Raw genomic sequence first — 23,169 nt, 5'->3', positions numbered from 1 at the left:
CGCTGACGCTTTGGTGTGGGGCCAAACGCGAAATTCGCATCAAATCCAAGCGGTAGCGACAGCGATAGCGAGGGCGTTGCGAATTCGCTGCGAATATTCGCTTTGGTTTGGGGGAGGCTACATGGTTACAAATTTACCTCTTTGCAAATTTATAAATAAAACAGATACCTCACTAGAAAATCTCAATGTTTTTATTTTCTTAAAAAACTCATTTTTTGACAAAATCTAAAAATTTCAACAGAAAATAAGCACGAAATGTCGTGAATAAGTAAAACTTGTAATTTTTTTAAAAATAATTAGAAAAAACTAACTGACACAGAGGAACTGACCACGTTTAAAAATTGAGGTTTATATTATAATAAACAGTATTTTATGCTAGTACATACTAGGTATTTATTTCATTAGGATTCCGATGGAAAAATGAAAAATTCAAAAATTTGTAATAAAACCTCCTATCATCCACTTTATTTACTGGCAACTAGATTGCGCCACATTTGGGATTGGACGATAATCACGGAATTGCTGAAAATCTTTACAAGTTTTTTAGCAACCGGCTAGTCATTGAAATAATAATCTTAATTCTCTAATAAACTAAAAATGAGTGGGATCGTGAGAACGGCAGCGAGGATGCCTATCATCAAAAACTTCATAAGTCCACTAATTAGCCGACCATTGGTCCCAGTGAAAAGAGATTTTACCCGGAGTATTTGGCACATGTCGGCCTCCTCCCAGTCCCCAATCATTGTCTCACAGTCATTACTGAATAAAAATACCATGCTATGTTCTTGTGGATGCGGCATCAAAGGATTACATACAAAAGGTTTGAGAAAATACTAATTTATGAAGATTGAGGTTATGTAATTCTGTAATTTAAAAATTACATTTCACTGAAAATTACTTGAAATATACTTATCTACTAACTTATCTAGCCGAAAAACCTTATATTATCTTCATAATTCTTCTCAAGCATTTCATTCAAAGATTACTCTCATATCCATTAATCCCTTACAATTCCTGAAGTAGGTATGAGTAATTTTTAATGACCATGCTTTTGCACAATTCAGTCATCGCTTAGAACCCTCGGGCAAAAACCCCACAGGAGACAGCATAGCTAGGTTTAAATTTGCGAGGGGATTACAACGCATTGCTTAATGCACACAAAGCAGACGGGCACAACACTGCCAATTTTGATGGCAAAGTGGTGAAATGTTTGCCTTTCATTATCTGAGAAAGTAGAATGACAGCATACTTTTTTTTTTAAATCAACCCCGAAGAATTGCCTAGTACATAATAAAAAAAAAACAAGAAACAGTTGTGACAAGACGTTAAGATCTGACACTAAACTTTGTCAATCATACGTATTTGTGTTCATTAAACTAAGTGGTGGAGCACACTGCAAGAAACTGCGTGCAAGTGTATACGTACAGCAAATGAGCGCTGAACGAGTTTTGCATATTTTCATTTGGAGTCAGTATTTTTGGCGAACACAGAATTTCACTGCCTGTAATAACACATCTTGCGAAACGAACATACTGCAAGCATTGAGTTATATGGCATACTATTGTTGATGTGATTACTGGTATTGCTATCGTTTAGGTGTTCACGCCTTGCGCTAAATACTCAGATAGTTCGTGGTACATTCGTTGGATGCGCAGGGAAAAATATCCTGTTCTTAGCCGGCTCTCACATCAAAACTCGTCTCGCCTACAATGTGACGAATACGTCGATGTGATGTCATCGTTATTCACAAAACACACGTTGCCAGAGCTCCGCAGATTGGTCGATTTTCACAAGCAACACTGGATCGCCGTTCTCAGAAGGTTTGATTTATGGCTGTGTGGCACACGAGGCGAGTTTAGATGTGAGAGCTGACTTAGTGTTAATTAAATAATATCATTAACAACCTCTAAAAAACCCCCACTATGACCAATCGGCTACGTGTCAAGCTTATAATGTTGTGGATCCCGGGTCTGGCAAAAAATCACATGTTTTAGCTATGAACCTAACCTACTAACATCCATTTCTCATTAAAAAAATCTGTTTATACAACATCCATTCTGTGGAGGCCAATATCATCTTATTAGGATTGAACATGGTAAAAAAAACACTATCCATTGAAAAGTTTAATTAATATATTTATGAATTGTTATTGTAGATGTCAAGATTACCGTTTCCATAACTCCTCCACCTGGTAAGCCAACTATCCTTTAAATATAATCCTCTTTCCCGTTATCTAGCATCAGTACTTCCTAACCTTAATGTATACAAATAGTGTTATTACAATTGAATTTGATTGTATGAATTCTATTAATTTAATTGTATTATTGTTTCATATTATTATATCTTATCATTAATAAGAGTTCATACAAGTTCAGTCATTTTTTGTGGTAAAGATTTTTGTTGTTCAACTGTTTGTTGAGTGACAGTTCAAATCAGGGCTTCAAACCGTAACTGAACCGAAAAACGAAAAAAAAACTGTTATTTTTCTCGGAACGAAAACCGGAACCGAACTGAAAAAAATTCAGTTTTTTCAGTTTGATACGTGTTCAAACACGCGCGTTCACATGATCTGACTCCTCACTTCATTGTCGTTTGTCTATTTATGGCTACGGCCGTGTGGTGTAGCATAACCATTGGTTTCAGAGCATGGCGCCGGGCAATAATACAAGTACCATAAAATGTTGTAAATTATAGTAGAAAATAATTTTTTAATACAAATAAAAACATTTAAAAATTGATCACTCGGAGTTGAACTGAGAAAATGGTTATTTTTTTTGGAACGAAAACTGGAACTGAACTGATATAAAATATTTTTTTTACTTGAATCGGAACGAAAATAGAAACAAAAAAAATATCGGTTCGAAGCCCTGGTTGAAATCAAATTGATAATGCCACGTTTCCGCATGTCTGACTTTTTTTGCTCAATTCCCTGTTGAGTGTTGAAAAATAAATTGATAGAGTGTTCCCACATATCAGTTTAAGTTAGAACCACTTTTCAACAAACTTGATCCACTTATAAGTTAAATCCTTTCCACTTTTAGTCGATTCAACTGTGAATCATCATTCAGGTTAACAGTGCTTCGGCTTGTGGATATAACTTATTTCAATTTTAATGCGATCAGTTGACTGCCGTGTGTCACAGAGTGGCTTTGTTTTAATTTATCAAATAAGTATTATGTCTTCACCAATAAAGTTTTGAAATGGTCGGACGAAATGATGTTAACGAACTCACAAATTCACTTAACGCCATCTTGATTACAACTAACGATTCAACGTAGACTGATATGTGGAAATAATCCTATCAATTTCTATAGAAAGATGAACAACAGAAATCGATATGTGGGAATGTGACGAAAAATACGGTACACCAAATCATTTTTGTGATCGAGGTCTTTTGAGACCAAAAAACACAACCTACTCATTTTTTGGTTACAGTAGGTTATGTAAGTTTTTTATTTGTTTGTAGGTCACAGAAGACTGACCACAAAAATTATTAGTACCTACTAACCTAACCTTGTTTGTCTTGCATGTTTACTTTTACTTTTTATAAATATTTCATACTTTTACTGTGGGGCATTGGCATCACTATTATGTCACGATACTGTTTTCCGTGTAAATAAAACGAAAGATGGCTGACAAATGTAAAATTTCCAGGCGAACGTGAATTGGTTGAATTTCTCACTGAAGAAATCCTGGCCGAACGGAAGGCGCAGAAAGTGAAAAATATTCCCACCGAAGTGGACGGATTCGCGGTCAAACTCAACGGAGCTGAAGTAACACTCTCAAAAAAGGTCAACAACGATGTGTAAGTGTCATCATCAGATAATATTATAATTTTTGTCTCCGTGTTCATTCCTGGCAAAGCATATGCACTAGTGACGAAGAATACCTCGGAGGAAAATAGTAAACGATGTGCAACCAGTGCATACTGAGACAGTAATGCTTATTGGACTTAAGTAGATAATAATATGATTATTTTTTGATGATATAAATTAATAATATTAAATTATAACTATATAACTGACTGAGGCGATGTCTTGAGGATGCCGGCAGGTTGTTATAACACGAATGATCTGATCATATTTCTTCAATAAAACCTCTAGAAGTTCCACAAAAGGAAACTCTTTTAGGCCTGATAACTGAACGACAGAAAATAAGTTATGTTCGTTTGATAGCAGTTATCCGAGTGAAATACTAGATGTTTTCGATTTGGCGTTAGGCATTAAACTAGCTGAAGCGCTCAATTATCACTTGGTGTAAACTTCGTCACTCGAACATGTACCTAACATGTGACCTAACCTAAAATTTGCATGATATCAGATGTAACAAAGAGCTCCATTGAAATTGCAGAATTACCGTATCATTCAACGTGAATCACACAGTGGATTCGGAGGCATCAGATGAGGAGCCTGCGGCACAGGAAAAAGAGGAGTTCTCAGAAATGCGCTCAAAGCCTCAGTTCGAAGTGGACATCCAGAGAGACAATACCACTCTTAGCTTCACATGCAGTTTCATCCAGGACACACAATCCACACAGGAAGGTGATGGATACAGTAAGATATTTATTAATCATTAACTCCTGCATGACTATTATGTATGTAGTTTGCAATGTAACATACTAATTGAAATTATCTAGACCAGAGGCATTCAACCACGGTGACTTAGTTAATAGTAGCCACCCTGAAACTGTGGAATCCTATGGGTGGGCAAAAAATGTGTTATTTTTCAATGTGTTTATTCACTGGTAGGACAGGATCTAATGGGTTCGGAGAATGGTTAACAACCATTACTCGTAAAAAAAAGTATGCTAATATAACCGTCTCTTCGTGAAGGCCCTTATGCTCATTGAATTAACTATCAAAAATTGCAAATAACTTAAACCTAGTATTCAATTCACCGTCAAACGAAACAGTCATGATTACACAGTATTTAATGTGACATGTAAAGAAATTATTGTTGTACGGTGGTGTCTCGAAAGGATTTGGTGAGCGGCGTCAGAGTTAATATTATAATCCAGTGATACTCAATTTGCCGCCAAAATGAAGATAATATCTCTCAGTTTCGGCAGGGTTAATAATAGTGCCTACACCCTACCGCCATACGGGTGAATGAATGACTTATACTAAGTGGTATATAGTAGTATTTTGAGATAATTTATGTAGTTCATTCTTTAATCCAACTGACTTTCGGCTTGTTGATACACTAGTTTGGAAGTTAGAAACTATCTTCATTTTCAAATCGGGAACGTCAGTTGTTTGCTCTCCCAAAGTACAAAATTAACTTGCCATTGGTGATGCCAATTATAATGGCAATAGCTATGTTCGCCCAAATCGTTTGAGCTATTTTTTTAAGGTACGATGGATGTATGTATTTAGATCATTTGGTGTACTTCCCGGTCAATGTTTATCTGTTAATATCGCACTGTGTTTCATGCTTCATTTTCTTTGTAATTTTGTAACATAGTACAGTGTAAATTAATTATGTTTACTAAGTTACTAAGTATTTGAATAAATTATGGACATTGAAATTGGGGGGTAAAATAAATAATATATTGGCCGTAGAAATTTAGTAGATTGTCCAAATGATTGCTTATTTGTATGATGCAAAGTTTGATTAGTTAAAAAAACGATTACATATCTACTACAATGAATAAATTTTCTTTTTTAGATGATGTCTTTGGAATAGATGAAATCACCATGTACCAAGGAGAATGGAACGATAAAGTTTATGCTGTAGCCGGAGACGTATTAGATGGGGTAAGGATATTTAAATCAATATGGTATTTGAGAAAAAGGTATTCTTTCAAATTTTTGGACCCACAGTATAAAATTGGCCCTATACACAGAATAGATCAATAAGAAATTGCGAAATTCAGTCACCATGAACTAAGACTGTGGAGGCAGTTTTGGTGTATAACTTAATGATGAAATTATCATATTTTAATATAATTACATATTAAAAATGACACTCACTTTTTTGTCGGGTCTGCCGAATGCCATAATCTGTTCTAACGCCATTACAATAAAGGTGATATTGCTATAAATTCCCGATGCTCTTTGTCGGGTCTGCCGAATGGTTCGGTTCGAACGGGTTCGCTCAAATGAACATTGACACTAGAAAAACTGTTCTAACGCCATTACAATAAAGGTGATATTGCTATAAATTCTCGATGCGTGATATCGCATAATGGAAATTGCGTGACGTCTACCTATACATGTGCGAATGGCGCTACGCTATATTTACTTGCTAGCTACTGTACTGAGTGCGTTGTCCATCAATAATGTCATTGGGTCAAGCCATCAAACACAAGAAATATAAATCCCCCTGAATGTCCTCAAATAATACTAATATTGAATGTGTATTTCGTTTACTTGATAAACTTTAAATGCATATTTATGATACAGATGTAAACAACATTTATATAACACGTGAGTTTATGTTAATTTCTTCACGCTTAAGAATCGTACCTACCTATAGCCACACCCACTTCCCTTATTTTTGTATTCCCTGTGATCATAGAATGGATAACAACCGTGAGCTTGGATCACCTAGTTAAACAGCAAACCAGTCATAAAAAGACTGATGGGCAACCATATTGAAAGAATTCCAGATGGCAGGGCACCAAAGATTCCAGCGAAAGTGACCATGGGAAAGTTCCTGAAAGAGTAGGTTTTACTCTTTGGGGAAAGGCAAGAAAACTGGAGAAGATTTTGCAAGGGATAGCAGCCAGTAGAGGACACGTGCGAAGGAGGCCAAATCCTATCATTGCATGTAGCGCCGAGAATAAATCCGTGCATAGCGTGAATATAAGTAATATATACATGTCTAAAAACATCAATTCTCAAGGCAGCTATTTGTACGTTTGACTTTCTGTGGAAATCAGGAATGTTTTTAAATTTTAATTTATTGAGAATTTACAAACATTTTACTAAAATTTTATAACATAATCTGATTTACCACAGAAAGCCAAGTGTACAAATCGACACGTATGTATAAAGTCAGAACTGCAAAATGGCAACTTTTCAGTATGATTTTAATGACACCACAACATTAATTTAAATGCTGGAATCGTAATTTTTTAGTTATGCCTATAAAATATTGATTGAATTTTTGTTTTTTTTCCGATATCATTGTTTTATTATCTTTAAAATTGTTTAATAAAGGCAATCAAGCCAAAATAGCCAAAAACGACAGGTTCCGACATTTTATGTAGCTGTCGAAATAGTTTCCCTGAGAATTAATGTTTTTAGACTTATTAACATATTCATGCCATACACGGAAATATTGAATGTGTTTTGGGGTTAAAAAATAGAAATAAGTGAAGCAAATCAACTAATCATATATTTTTTTTGTCCACAGTACCTTTATGACCTTCTGATGAACATTCTGGAAGAGAAGGGCATCAGCAATGAGTTTGCTGAGAAATTATCAGACTACAGCACGGCTTACGAACACTCCGCATACATTGGCTTATTAGAAGGCTTGTCGAAATTCACCTCCGGAGCGAAGTAATCGCCTAACCATAAGAATAGAGTAGATCGACATTCAAATATTCCATTATATAATGTTACAATCTATTGTACTTGAAATGATTTGCAAGAATTAAGTTTATTTTCGTAGGCGGGACATTTTGTTAATTTAACAGACTGACTGATCTCCATTATTCACGTTTAGTTAGACGACTCCAAAGCATTTTGTCTGTTTATCATTTTTCTGTCAGTATTTGATTGTTGATTTTGTATCTTAGTTATAATAATTTTAATAAAAACACATTCGTTTAGTTATCGTATTTTTCTTTAATATAAAAAAGTTGACCGTAACAATATTTTTCTTTTGAAAAAGTATTATATGAAAATAATTTATTGGTGTTTTTAATTACATTACAGTTTTTTCATAGCATCAGCTTCTCAAACCTTCCACGTATGTACATTCTTGCAAGATGTTAAAACAACCTTCTGTGATTGCACTAAAGTAAGTTTCGGTCTGTCATAAGTACATAGTATTTTTTAGACTGACAATAAATGCCTTCCAAACTCTTTTACAGATTGTATCAAAAATTATAGTCATCTTTGATTGATGGCCAGCTTCTCCTGTTCGATAGACAAACAAAAAATAACTATGAAGTAGTATTATAGCGTCTGGAACATGCATGGATTTACTTGCATGGTGTGTATTTTAAACTATCGCGATAACTGTTTACACTTTAAAGTGCTAACTGTCTCTCCAATCTCATTAGTCAAAAGTAAGTGAGACACAATGTTGTCATTGTATGGTGCTAATTGATAGATCGTGAAAATCAGTAAATGTCAAAATGAGTGCACGGCGTAGTTTTTTTCTGGTAGGGTCAACACTATCGTTCTACTGCACAGGCGCAGATATCGCACAGTCCGATTGTCACATGAAAATTCATAAACTTCTGAACTTTTTTCATCCATGCATGCAGTCTTGCAACTTGCACGATAATAATATAATTTACATGTGCAATTTTTTGTTATGGCCGCGATAATACGTACTGTCAGCAGTAAATCCATGCACGTGTACACTCGATAACTTCATGCGCATATGGTAACCACTTGTAGTTGTGAAGGTCGCAACAGCTCTGAAGTTAAACATCCCACCGGTGGTTTAGTTACAGATTTACAAGGTGCAATATGTAATAGAAGGCAATGGCTAAGTATGGACTGTATGAATTGCGCTGCCTGTTACACTTGGCCTACACCGTGTGTGGACATGTTAAACAGTATGGGAAATGTAGTCTGCAACGTTTGATTAGCACCGGCGACCGTGGTTGTCTCATGACTATAAGACAGTCATACAATCTGCCAGTAAATCAAACCAAATACCAAGTATGTATATATATTGAACGTCATATAATATTTTTGAAATTTTGACTGAAGATTTATAAATAAGCTGCCAATGAATATCATGGATACAATTATTAAAGAATGGAAAGACAAAAATTAATGTACACAATATGTCTTTTCCCATACATTTTCAACAATATAAAATATAAGTACACTTATATGTACCTCACCATACGGCTTTTCGCCTATTTTTAATGATTGTGAAATTTCAATTTACAACCCAATTTTTTTTAATATACAACCAAAAAATTATTTGTGCCAGTCAAAATATACATATGCATAAAAAATTAGGCAAATAAACAATTGGGAGATGGATGTCGGAACAATTACTAGTCTTGGACACCTGCATAAATAAATTCGACTTATTTGTTTGGCTCAAGCTGCCGATATAACAAGGTGTCGCATAGTTTGTAACTTAATTTTATCATTGCACATCAAAATAACATTTCATTAAAAACTCACATCCAAAATAAAATATATACAATAATTATAAAAAATTTAATTAATACCTACATAAATAATATCAAAGAGCTATTGCTAGTTGAGTTTGACGGTATTAAGTCATAAGGTGAATGGAAAAACCATACATCTTTTAATTTATAACAATAATATTCTATGTGGTGATTAATCATTTAATCATTACATAATTGTGGGCATAAACAGGCTTAGCAGGCAGAACTTTTTTATTCTGAAGTTATTAATTTAAATCTAGCGTGTTCATAGACAAACTGTAAACCTTGTGCTGCTGATCCAGTGCCACAAAAGTTGCACAATAAAAAAAATACACAGTAATCATGACAATATCTTGCTTGGAATGTTTTTAACAACAAAATGAGACGAACATGTAAACAAAAAAAATATTTTTCACAATCTGAATTGACTTTCTCATATCGCCGTAGATATCAAGGGAGCCAAGCCACAAATTTGGCGAAAATGAGTAAAGTATACAAAAGCATTTTAAAATCATCAAAGATGCAGTGCAGTGGTCAATGAATTTAAGCCACAAAACTCTTTTGACTACATTTTTTGTACATTTCAATATTCAGTGGTCAAGAGATATAACTTCTAAGATACTATTTTTTTTGGTTGTTTGTACAAAATAATTAAAAGGTAACACCAAAAAGTATATTATATGTTCAAAGTTTCACCGTTATATCTTTAAAAACAAAAAAGTTCAATAAAAAAAATGTTGCTTTAATTTGTCCCATAAAATCTTTGTGCGCCTGTTTCTCAGCATTGATTTTGTGGACTGGCTCTCTTGACATCTACGGCGACGATATATAGCAACCAGTGGCGAAGCGTGGGGGTAGTCTGTTGAGATCTGACATAAATAGTGTACCCAAAGCTTTGTCAGTCATACATATTTGTTTTCATTGAACTAAGACTGTAGATGGTGCTGGTTAGTTTTTAAAATTCAATTAAACCCTGCATAACCAAGCCATATGTAAATAGTCAAAAATTATGCCAATAAATCATTTAATTTTAGATATTTTATAAATAGAAGAATATTTTTTGTCTATTATGGTTCGGTAGGGGTAACATAAATTTAAAAAATATAACCAACACCATCTGCAATTAATTTGTACAGTGCGAAAAAAGTTGAAGTGTCATGGCTGCCGTCAGGGCGCTGCGATATATTATGAAAGGCTTGTCAGTATTGTAGTTCTCGAAACGGCCACGCATCACGTTAAACTTGCCGCAGTCTAGTCTTAACCTGATAGCTGCCCGTAACGTAACGTTTACGTCATACACGGCGGCTATTCAGGCGCCCGTACCGTACGATATACGCCGAGCCGTTCTACACGCTTGTATGAGTCAAATATTTATTTATTTAATTTTAAAACGTGTAACTACATTTCTGATCAGACCTTGCAAGCAAAAAACATTTGTACGGCGCATACATCGCGAGAATAAGGGAATTTCCCGAGAGGCCAAATCAGGGTTAGCTCAAAATTCCCCTGCACACTGGGATATCTTGTACAATAGGCAGTTGGTATGATTCGATAGTGATGAGTCAGTTGTCGCCGGAATATCATTTAGTCGGGATGCTAATTCGGAATGCTTTCTTATTCAGATTTGCGTTATAATTGGAATGTTTTCAATGTTTTTACATTGAAATTTAATTTCTATTGAGTGACCAAGTGTTTTTATTTATATTTCATATACAATTTGCGTATAAAAAAGTGTTATATTTACGAGTTTTGTTTTAGATTTTACCTACTAAACTTGAATGAAAAGAAAGATTTTCGATGTTTTTAGATAGAAATTGACAAAGGACTAAGTGTTGTGACTATTTTTTATTTGTATTTCGGATTCGATTTGCGTATACAAAGTGTTTTATTTACGAGTTTAGTTTTACAAATTTTATTATTCAAAATGGATGAGATCGACGAAGTTGGTGAAATCGATAACCTTATCGAAACAGTTGAATCTGAAGACGATGGAAGTGATGATTCGGATGTCGAACTTGAGGAAACTTTGGAAGTCGATGAAAGTGAAATTATCACACCGGAATCCACTGAAAGACCGACATTTGAGTGGAAATCGGATATGTTTGAGCCACGCGCATTTTCCTTCGATGCTAACGTTTCGGGATGCAAAGCTGATAATTTGACTTCGGATGCACTCGAAATGGACTATTTCAAATGTTTCATCGATATTTCTTTTATTGAAATGTTAGTCCGAGAGACCAACAGACAATTTGTATTTGCCACAAAAAATATCACAGTTTTGAGTGATCGTCTACGGCGATGGGTAGACTGCACAATTGATGATATGTACACATTTTTGGGGCTGTGTATGCTAATGTCAAGGAATTCACGGAATAAAATATCTGAACACTGGTCTATCCACAGATTGTTATTTTCACCATGTTATTCCGAAACCATGTCCAGGAATCGTTTCGAACTGATGCATCGAATGTTGCATTTTTGTGACAATGAAACGCAGGTTCCCGGAGATCGACTATATAAAATTAGACAGGTCCTGAAGGAACTGAAAATTTCTTTCAAGCAGTACATGTGTCCATATCAGAACATATGTATTGATGAGAGTCTTCTCCTTTTCAAAGGCAGACTTTTATTCCGCCAATTCATCAGGACGAAGGCTAGTCGTTTCGGTATAAAATTTTTTGTAATGGCTGATTGCAAAACTGGTTTTGTCTTAGATGTAATCATTTATACCGGAAAAAAAACTGAAATTGAGAAAAATAATTACATCGGTATATCGGGCAACGTGGTGGTAACGATGCTTGGACCATACTTGGAACTAGGGCATACATTGTACATTGACAACTGGTACAGCAGCCCAACGTTATTCAAGTATCTTTATGATCACCGGACGAATGCCTGTGGAACCGTAAGGAGAAACAGAATTGGGATGCCCAAATTTACTAAGAAATTGAAAAAAGGGGAAACCGATACATTCCATACTGACGAAATTATGGCTTTGGCGTGGAAGTATAAAAAGGATGTTACAATGTTGTCCACAATTCACAACAATACTTTCAAACCTACTGGAAAAGTAGACTATAAGACTAAAATTCCGATTTCCAAGCCGGAATGCATTGTTGATTACAATAAAAACATGGGTGCTGTGGATCGTAGTGATATGATAATTTCTTCTGTAAATTCGACAAGAAAAACTGTCAAATGGTACAAAAAACTTTTTTTCCATTTGATAGATTTATCTCTGCTGAATGCCCATGTATTGTTCCAACAAAAAACTGGAAAAAAACAACCGCTGGGTGAATTTCAATTGAAAGTCATCGGACAACTGATCGAAAAACATAAGTTAGAACCAAAAACTCTTTTGAAGCGAAAAGCACCCTTACCCTCTAGGCTAACATAAAGACATTTTTTGAGTAAAATACCACCTACTAACAATAAAATTAATGCGGCAAGAAGATGTTATGTATGTGCCAATACAAAAAATCAGAAAAGACGGAAAGAAACTAGGTATTTGTGCAAGCAGTGCGACATTGCTCTGTGTTTTGAACCGTGCTTCGAAATTTTCCATACACAAGAAAGTTTTTAGTGATTTTAATGTGTTTAGTATACTTCTTAGTGCTATAAGTATTTATGGTGACATTTTACAAAAATACTATAAAATTTATTTTTCAAAATACTTATATTAAAAAAAAAAAAAAAATTCAACTAATTCTTGTAAGTGCAGTGTTGTGACAACCCTACCATACCTGAAAATTTTCAGACATTTTCACGAAATTGTGTATGAAAAACTTTTTCGCCGAACTTCAATTGAGGTCTCATATATGTAAGTGCATTATATTGGACTTTTCACTATTCTTTTAATTTTTTTATAATATAATTAATTCCTGGGCCCTGGGGAGTATACCTAGTACTTTCAGCTGGGCTGTTAAAAGGTTAATTCAATGAAAACAATTAAGTATTAATGAAAAGTGTGTAATATTTTTGTCAGATCTTCACAGCATACCTCCATTATTATGATTCGGCTTAAGGATTTAATCGAATTTTAAAAACTAACCAGCACCATCTGCAATTTGTATTATTAGTTCAATTAAAACAAACAAGTATAACTGAGAAAGTTTATCGTGCACTATAGATCTCAACAGCCTACCTCCACCCTTCGCCACTGATAGCAACCCTACTTGTTTGAATGAAGTCCCGCAGCCGTAGCTGTTTAAATTTATATGTTCTTCTTTATTCAGCCATGTCTCTGTTAAAGACATAATCGAAAGATATAATAATAAATCATAATAATAAATAAGACATAATAATAAATCCTTATTTCGGGTACCTGAAAATCTGTGATCAAATTTTTCTCGGTGCACTTTCAAACTTCGCACAATGAGAGTGAGAAGAATGTCTTGGGTGCCACGCGTTTTATGAAATGACTGATGGTGGAAAAGCAATGGTTTTCTAGTCAGCTCAACCAGTTCGGTACAATTGTTCGTAATCAATTTCGTTGACAATGTCACAAGGGTGACTGACGGACCCGTGCGGGGGTCACCGTCCTATCAGGGGCCGTGGGCTCCCTCCATCCAGTCGAAAGTGGACAGAGAAAGGTGAACACATCCAATCAACCTCCCTGTCACCACATTGTAATTTTTCAACCAGGTCCTGCCGAAAAGCATAATATACATGTTCAACTATGTGTGATTGTTTCGCCACATGCTAAACCTAATTTATAGCCAATAGATGAATTCAAATGATAAGCGCCTACAACATCTCAAGACATTGTGTAAATAACTTTTTATATAGTGTTACTATACCCGATATTTTGGTCCGGAAACAAAAATAAGTATTTACTTATCACTTTTTACATAGTTTTTTGTGAGATTATAACAATATGCACACTTTAATTTAAGGACTACCTTTACAATTTCCACACAGTAAAATCATAACCGTTAAAGATGCTTTTAAATGATCAGTTTTGCTATCTGATCTGACTGAAACCGAAACAGACGAAACAGGATGGGTTTTCCGTCAGTTATCGTATCCGTTTTTAGAGTTGCCAGTTAAATTGACATGTAAATTATTACTATACTACTACTTTTCCAATTTCGATTGAAATATTATTATTTCTTCAAATATAGATATGTACTGCATTATACCAACCAATGTGTTTAGAGCATGGTTTCCCAAACTATGGGTCGCGACCCACCAGTGGGTCGCGAGCGAATATTGAGTGGGCCCTCGCCACTGTATACATGAATTAAAAAAAATAGGAAGTGATAAATTTGATATTTCATTCTGCTATTTATAATTCCTAAAAATTGAAATAAACTTAATATGATTGTTTTGAAACACTTGAAACTTTTATTATTGAAAACCAAGTGCAGCCTAAGATGAACGTACTGTCTGAAATTTTCAGTCATTTATCACTGTTAATAAATAACTTTGACGACTATTTTGGGGAAGAGATGAAAAAGTTTGATTCGTTGCGTTGGATTTGTAACCCATTTCAAGACGACTTACCAACTAGTATGTCAACAAAAGCAATTGAAGAACTCATTGATTTATCAGAAGATACGTCACTGAAAAATAGTTTCAATCGTAAACAGTTAACGAAATTCTGGCTCTCAGTTGCTGATAATTATCCTTGCCTGTTCGATGAAGCTATGAAAGTCCTCCTCCTCTTTACTACCTCATATCTATGTGAGGTCGGATTTTCGGCTATGGTTAACATTAAAACTAAATACCGAAATAAATTGGATACATCAAACTCACTGCGATTAAAAGCAACTAAAATTGAAGTTGATGCTAAAACTAACGAAGAAAAATAAGAAACAAATACATCCTTCCCATTGAAATAACTTTGAAAAAAAAACCTTGCAGGTGTAGGTATTTAAGTAATAATTTTTTTTAAGTTGTGTTTCTTATTTCAAAAGTCTTTCATTCATATTGGTAATATTATTTCAATTATAACAAATAAGACAGCATTAAGTAGTTTCACGAATCGCCACTAGGAAATCTGAGCATTACCAAAATGTATGCCCTCTTTTCTCTAAGACAGCTAGGAGGTGGGTCCCAAGATTGGAAATTTTTGTTAGATGGATCGGAGCCCAGTCAACTTTGGGAACCACTGGTTTAGAGAGTTATTATACAAATAGTATTAATTTTTAGTGGATAAAAAATACGTAAATATAAATCGCCGTTTCCCAATTGAGCTGTCAACTGAGACTAAACGGACAACTAAACTGATCATCGAAATACACTGCCTTTTCAAAACTTGATGGACCAAAATGGAAACCTCGACTGAACGGACAACAAAACTAACATCTAAAAGGATCTTAATACATTTTTATCAATCTACTGATTAATGCGTTACCACATCCAGTATCATTTTTTTTTCGTCACGCGAATGGCAGGCTATGGTAAGCAATGACATCTCGTGGGGGAAAGTAGACCATGCACTGCTTGGGAGCAGCAAACGAAGGGATAAATAAAATTATGAGTAGGTTTAGTGAAAATCAGCTATTTGGCACAGACAGACTTTACCTAGTCTAGTCGTGTGCTTTAAAATTTTAACGACTAATTGAATTTACCTTTTGAAGAAACAATAAAATATACAACTAGAAGGGGTAGGTGTGTAATGAATTTGTATACGAATTCATAAAAAAAAATGGAAGGGGTCGACATTTTAAGTCTGCCAGAGGACATCACTTATTATCATTAGTTTTCATTTGTACTATTCAACTAATTTTTCAAACTTTCCCTTTGGTACATAGTTATGTATCATTAAAAAGTTCCCCTTTTTAATGGAGGAAGACACTCGAATCAAAATATTATCATAATAAAGAAAATGACAAAGATCTGAAGGTGTTTTGTAGGGTCACTGCAATTTGATTGCAGTAGCAACATAATTATCATGTCAAATCGTACCAGCAGACTAATATTTACCTATATTATGTTCATTTCTATCGTAATTCTAGTAAAAAATATTAGCTTTGCATTGAACAACAGTGACAGCACAGCCTTTCATGTTAATATATACCTAATAATATAATGCTTGTGATCGAACACAGTAAATCCATAAGATCAGTGCATTTTGTATTAATAGTTCTTTTTTATATAAATAGTGGAATAAAGACATAACACATAAAATTTCAAATACAAACATTAATAATTTATACACATTTTAAAAATAATTAAGATGCGGAGGATTGCATGAGTACAAGTAACTGCTCTAAATAAGAAGTAATAATCATTTGGTTACAGTAAAAACTCGATTATCCAGACTACACACGGATTAAGACGTTCCAGATAAACAAGAGTTTCACATGGGTGTGTACCTCATATAAATACATACCAGTAGCAAAGGGTGGAGGTAGGCTGTCCGCCATAAATAGTGCACATTAAATTTGTTAGTCATACGTATTTGTTTTTATTGAAGACTACAATTTACAGATGGTGTTGGTTAGTTTTTAAAAATCAATTAAACCCTCCTTAAACCAAACCTTAATAGTTTTGGTATACTTTGGGCGATACGACAAAATTGTGCACACCTTTTCATTCATACTTATTTGCTTTTATTGGATTAAGAATACATATTACACATAATGTTGGTTCATTTTTTTAAATTCATTAAGCCCTGCCTAAACCAAACTATAATAGACAAAAAAATATTCTATGTATAAAATATCCAAAGTTATGTATGATTTAATTGCATAACTTTAGATATTTTATAGATAGATGAGTATTTTTTACTATTATCTATTATGGTTTGGTTTCGCAGGGTCTTATTGAATTTTAAAAACTAACTGACATCGTCTGTAAATTGTAATCTAATTCCAATGAAAACAAATACGTATGACTGACAAAGTTTAGTGTGCACTATTTATGGCGGATCTTAAACAGCCTATCTCCACCCACCGCCACCGATACAATTGTTTTGTAAGAAATTCACTTAGTATTTGCAAATGGGTAAGTAATGGTTTCAAATTTCAGGATTTCGTCCTTCTGGACTTCACTAGGCACCCGTTGGAAAACAGTTACGTAGAATAAAATTTATAATCGCATACTTTGAAGTTGATTTAGTCAACTAGCTCACTTATATCTGTTCAATTCTCAGCACCTCAATAGTATTTAAAGTGTATTCGGCATAAATAATGTATCAAGGACTGCATAATAACAGAAATTATCCATTTTCGGTAAATATTGCGGCATAATATTTATAAAAAAACTACTTAATGCTGTAAATTATAATTAAATTCAAATATCAAAAGTGCAGATGACAACTATTGTAATAAATTATGTACAAAATCAAAATAAATATTCGTTGATTATCAAAAACAGCCAAAACCACTTTCACTTAGTGTTTTCAAAGCTATTTATTATGCATGAAAACGTCATTGTCTATATGCCGATTGAAAAGGTGACATCATTAAACTAATATGGTTTTATAATAGACTAATGGATCCGAATGAGTTTTAACACAATTAAAGATAGAATTCGATTTGGTTAAATTATAACTGGCCACTGTTTGATTTTGTTTTATACGGTTTCCAAAAACAGGTGATAAAACATTTTACGTATATGCCATGTGCCATAATTGTGATTTTAATCAGTAAAAGGTGAAAAATATCACAGGAGAAAGATGTATCAAAAAATACGAATTTATAAAAACAATAGTCACAAATTCATCAAACGTGTGTTGTTGAGTTTTGTGATATTTAGTATAATATAACGTAAATGTTTCACTTGAAAACACAATAACAAAAATACTTATAATATTAATACTATCGACCGAAGGTACTTGATGGAGTTTGAATTTAAATTCTAATGGAAAATACTTATAGTTGGACGGAACTCAAGTCACTATAGAAAGAATACGATAATCTAATGTACAATAATGTAGAAACCCTAACCCATTGGCTGCGGATCTTTTAATTAATATTTAATTACCACATTTAAATAACATGATAATTATATCTAATGGCCACCTGATGGGCAACGCACCAGTTGCGTTGGACGCAGCGAATGGGTTAAGCTATTAACAGTGAGGAAACCACATTTCGCCTAAACATTTAAGTGGTACCAGTGTCTCAATTATGTTTACAGACGGGAAAATGGCGACATTAACAATTTTTGCTCATGGCAAAACAGTTTACAATGCGTCCGTGATTTATCGCTAAAGACACGGCACCAGTGAAAAACTGAAAAAATATTGCCACTCAAATGTCAAAATACAAAAATTAATGAACCATTTTTAACATAAAATTTGTGGTAGGAGTGAAGAAATACCCCTACCCTGCCTGATGATTTCAATCAGCCATGCGCGAGACATCAGTTTGTAACTTCAATCACCAACCGGTCGCGACTACTTTGAGTATCATCATGAGCGGAAGATCTTACAGTCTGAATGCAGTCTCATTTCAAACTAAACAGCACAAACTTAACTAAACCGAATTTGTAGTATAACTGCTTGATAATCAAAGATTACAATTTAATCTGCCCCTCTTATTATAGTATCAACATCAAATTAAATGAATGGGGTGAAAAGATACCAAAGAATCGTTTATAAAAATTTAAATACAAAACTGCAGCAACATCACAAAATCTTTTTTTTCTGTACATATAATAATATATTATATAACTTACAGAATTAACCATTTTATCCAACTATGTAGTACGTATTTTGAAAAGCATATAACATGTAAATATTTTTTATTCATAAGATACCCCCTCTGTACAAAAGGCAGGTGTCACAAGTACATATTACGTCTTAAATAATTTTTCGAATCACAAAGCATGACCGTTTCGACAGAAGGTGCTGATTATATTTCGATACAACTTTTGTCAAATTATTCTTTCACAACCGTTACAACACAAAGCTGCCATTTCTTCACATATGCGTACCTTCAGTAAGGCTAAGGCCACATAGGCAGGTGCCTTGCTTGGTGGCTACGTGCTAGATGACATATCCTAGCAAACGGACGCACACTATACTATCGCAATAGCCACACTGCACGCTTCGCGCCTCGCTACGTGATTATTAGTCACCTAGTGAGTCTCCCGGCGAAAAAACGTGTTGGTTATTTTTATTGTGTCACCTAGTGATTTTGCAAGATGGCGGACGTTTCTTCAGCACGACAAACGTCAAACATCGTATATTTTGAGGTTATGAATAATGACGCATGAGATGAATTGACATTATGTACCCAACAAGTTCGAATTTAAGACTTTCTCTGTGAGAAGTAGCTTTCTGGTTAGTTTTGAAAGTGACATCGTTGTTGACTTGAGCGCTCCCAAATGTCAAATGAATTTGTACCTAAGCACGTAGTGTGCAATGTGGCAGTAGTGTTTTTAGTAGACAAGCATAGCACCTAGCTTAGCACTAGCGAAGCACCTACCTATGTGGCTGAAACCTAATAGTTTTGCTGGATTTATTTCAACATTGATAATAATAATACCCACGGTATTCGGTCAATTTATGATCAAGTACAAAATTGGTGATTTCGAGATGAGTATACAATTTCGTAGGCTCTTTTGTTTGGACAACCCAAACTACTTACCAAAATAATGATTTTATATTCTGATACATAGTAATATTATAGTGCAGTTTCATTTCTTGGTTTAATACCCGTTTACACGTGCATGGATTTACTGCTGACAGTACGTATTATTTCTACCATAACAAAAAAATGCATACGTAAAAACGTATTACTGTGCAAATTGCAAGATTTCATGCATGGATCAAAAAAGTTCAGAAGTTTCTGAATTTTAACGCGATAATTTAACTGTGCGCTGCCTGCGCAGTAGAACGATAGCGGTGAACCTGCCGGTAAAACAATAAACTACACCGCGCAGACCAGTTTTCACGATCTGTCAAATAGTACCATACAATGACAACACCTAAAAGAAGTAATTATAGCTTCAACTCTATAAAATATATCAGTTCTGCAGTTATAAATTGACCGAAGACAACAGATATGAATTTAATATTGTGAAAAATTTATTCTCGGTGGACGGTCGTCTTTGTTTAAAGTTTAAATCAAACAAATTATCTGAATTAAGAAGGTACTTACTATAAAATTTTCTTAAATAATATCAATATTTAGGAGTATAATGTTTTTAATTAACGTTATATGAAATGCAACAAGTAGATATTAACAGAAAGCAAATATAATCTTATCGATTATATTATTGTAGTTCCATTAAAATTAGTCATTTCTTATGAAAATGCAAAATACTGTTTAGGATAAAAAACTTAAAATATTATGTTCAAGGCAATGTTACTGTTTACTAATATGACTGTAATACTAATATGATGACACTAAAAATTGTCTGCCTCTACAAGTCATATAGTCTGTGAACTAAAGACTTTGCATATAGACAGTGGACATAACAAACAATGTCTTCCAAACTTTTCATGGGCTGTGCGAAATTAATGGAGCAGCAGATCTATTTCAATTGTTAAGTACCTTGTGATTACGAAAAGCCAAATATAACATTCGTTACCATTGCTTCTGTCATTATAACAAAAAAAGAGCACAGAACAGGCGTAACTATACACATGGGTACCAACTTCAGAAAACACCGTGCTACTCTTTAGATAACTGTCTTCACACGGAATATAAAGGTGTTATAGTGTTAAGTAGTTTGAATAGATCTTCTGGAATCTTTTTTTCATCATCACTTTCATACATTTAGGCTATGGAAGAAGGTTTTCTTGAACATCTTTGCCGTGACTACATTAAGTAATATTATTTATGTACAAAAACAATAATATATAGGTAGGTACATATTTTATAAAATATGTAAAGTTGTATATAAGATTTTGTCTTCACGATAATACACACATGGAAAATAATCAAGCAGGCATCCAAATTGTGAACTAAAGAACATTTGTTAAGTACATAATAATATATCATCTATAGGAAAAGCCTTAGTAAAAATTGTAAATATTTACAATACATATATTATAGACACTAAAAGGAATGTACAAATTTATAGGTCCCTTTGTAATTGGTCTGAAAATTCATGTCAGGGATTCTCCGATTAACTATGGGTAAAAGATCTGCACTCCAGGGTAAGTGCATGGATTTCAAAATCCAAATAAAACTAATTGTTATTACTATTCTCAATTTTCAAACGTTTTCTTCTGTCATCATAATGTTCATTATTATTAGAGGAAGTATCACTGTTTGCACCAGATGCTGAATAGCTCGGCTGATTACGAGGCTCCTCCGCCTCGAGGACTTTAATCCGCGTGCCGTATATCTCCGCACCGTGGAGTGTCTTCCTGGCATCGTCGGCAGATTGCACGGAAGCGTATTTCACATAACCGACGCTCTTATGCCGGAGGGTGTACACATCGATTAAGTCACCGAACCGAGAGAACGCATCGTGAAGCATTAATATCGGAGGGGGTTGAGGCTGGAACACTAGAAACCATCGCCTGGCTACCGGGTCGTCGATTCCGGCCAAAGGTTTGGCGGGCGGTAACTTTACGCTACAGAAAGAATCTTCATTTGTGTTAATTCGTTGCGTTAATGTCCCGGCGACTGCGGCTTGAATTAAACTGCTCACTTGAGAAATACTTTCAGTTAATTGTACTAAGTCTACATTTTGCGCTCCGGATAAGAGTGCCGTCTTTATATTTGAAGTCACGGTTGATAATTCGGGAGGAGATTGCCCGTCTCTCATGGACGAATGAGGTCTGTTGTTATCGTACTCGGGTTTAACGACTAGCTTAGTCCCGGGAGGGTATTCAAAACCGTGCAATTTCTCTTTAGCGTATTTCGCCGATTGGTGGCTCGCGTATGTGATTTGGGCCACTCCTATATTACGTCTGACGTCGACTTTAAACTGGCAGAAATCTAGGCCGGGTACGATATCGAATAACTTGCAGATCTGACTCTGCTGACATGCTGGACTGCAGATGACACTCAATCGCGTGTAAGGCTCGTAATTGCTGACGGCGTGACCGACGTGTCCGGCAGCCGACTGAGATTCTGAACGCGGAAACGACTCGAAACTATTAGAATCATAACTGGACTTGTGCTTTTTGGGTTCGGCAAATATTGCCTTGTATTTTTTATCGGCATTTTCATATGCGTTTGCAGCTTCTGAAAAATATTTGTATTTAACATAGCCGTAGCCTTTGCTCTCTCGGCTTTCTCTGTCTTTTATAACGAACGCAGACTCGACTTTGCCGAATTTGCTAAACTCTTCTTGTAAACCGGTTTCGCTCATAGTTTTGGGTATCATCACAAACAGACGTACATACTTGTTGCTGTCATTATTATCGCGGGCTTGACCTTCATATTTGCTAGAAGCCACCATGACTTTGATCGGTTTCGTGCCGTTGCTTAACATTTTGCCGTTCATGTCTTCCAATGCCGTGGCCGCCTCTGAGGTCTTTGAAAACTTGACATAGACTAAGCCCCTGCTCTCTCCCGAAGCGCGATTCTTGACTAACCATACGTCGTCGATCGTGCCGTACTTGGAGAAGTGATTTCTGAATTCATCTTCCGTGTGCTCTTTACTGCACAATATAAACAATCTTGAATATGGAGGGAATTCGTCCGAGGTTTCGTTTTCATGCTGATTCCTATTAAATCTTCGTTCCGCCATAATTCTGGACACATTCACTTTCGAAATATTATAAAATATACTGTTGATATTGATATCACTTTCGGATTCACTATTTTACACAATAAACTGTTTAAGCCCCTAAAATACATCCCATCATATTGACTTTTCGACAACACTCATAAACAAATCGAACAACAATTACGTCAAGATTATTTAATAATAAAATTACTGAAATGTTTCATGTTACTGTCAATTGTCATATTGTGTCTGTTCAAATATTTGAA

At 34.7% G+C, this 23,169-nt stretch overlaps 2 protein-coding genes across 4 annotated transcripts; one reads left to right on the top strand and one right to left on the bottom strand.

Moving 5' to 3' along the window:
* The first annotated feature begins 470 nt into the window (after positions 1 to 470).
* Positions 471 to 7,780, top strand: P32 (complement C1q binding protein P32). 2 transcript variants are annotated; one of them, XM_085944444.1, is made up of 5 exons: positions 471 to 820; positions 3,655 to 3,805; positions 4,351 to 4,541; positions 5,668 to 5,756; positions 7,360 to 7,780. In XM_085944444.1, the coding sequence occupies exons 1-5, from the start codon at positions 598 to 600 to the stop codon at positions 7,510 to 7,512; spliced, it is 807 nt and encodes a 268-aa protein (XP_085800570.1). In that variant the 5' UTR covers positions 471 to 597; the 3' UTR covers positions 7,513 to 7,780. The 2 variants fall into 2 exon arrangements, with proteins under 2 accessions (XP_085800570.1, XP_085800569.1); XM_085944443.1 differs by having other exon boundaries at positions 4,351 to 4,553.
* LOC147073674 (RNA-binding protein 45) lies at positions 7,780 to 23,154 on the bottom strand. 2 transcript variants are annotated; one of them, XM_085944439.1, is made up of 2 exons: positions 20,013 to 23,154; positions 7,780 to 8,512 (listed from the first exon to the last, which is right to left on the bottom strand). In XM_085944439.1, the coding sequence occupies exon 1, from the start codon at positions 22,922 to 22,924 to the stop codon at positions 21,410 to 21,412; it is 1,515 nt and encodes a 504-aa protein (XP_085800565.1). In that variant the 5' UTR covers positions 22,925 to 23,154; the 3' UTR covers positions 7,780 to 8,512; positions 20,013 to 21,409. The 2 variants fall into 2 exon arrangements, with proteins under 2 accessions (XP_085800565.1, XP_085800566.1); XM_085944440.1 differs by having other exon boundaries at positions 7,781 to 8,512; positions 19,978 to 23,148.
* Between the last annotated feature and the right edge of the window lie 15 nt (positions 23,155 to 23,169).

This window comes from Rhyacophila brunnea, unplaced genomic scaffold (genome assembly GCF_057557595.1).
Source record: "Rhyacophila brunnea isolate RB1 unplaced genomic scaffold, BYU_Rbru_1.0 scaffold_17, whole genome shotgun sequence".
NCBI classification, from domain to species: Eukaryota; Metazoa; Arthropoda; class Insecta; order Trichoptera; family Rhyacophilidae; genus Rhyacophila; species Rhyacophila brunnea.
The sequence above is the reverse complement of the archived record's forward strand: the minus strand, read 5'-3'. Positions and strand labels throughout refer to the sequence as shown.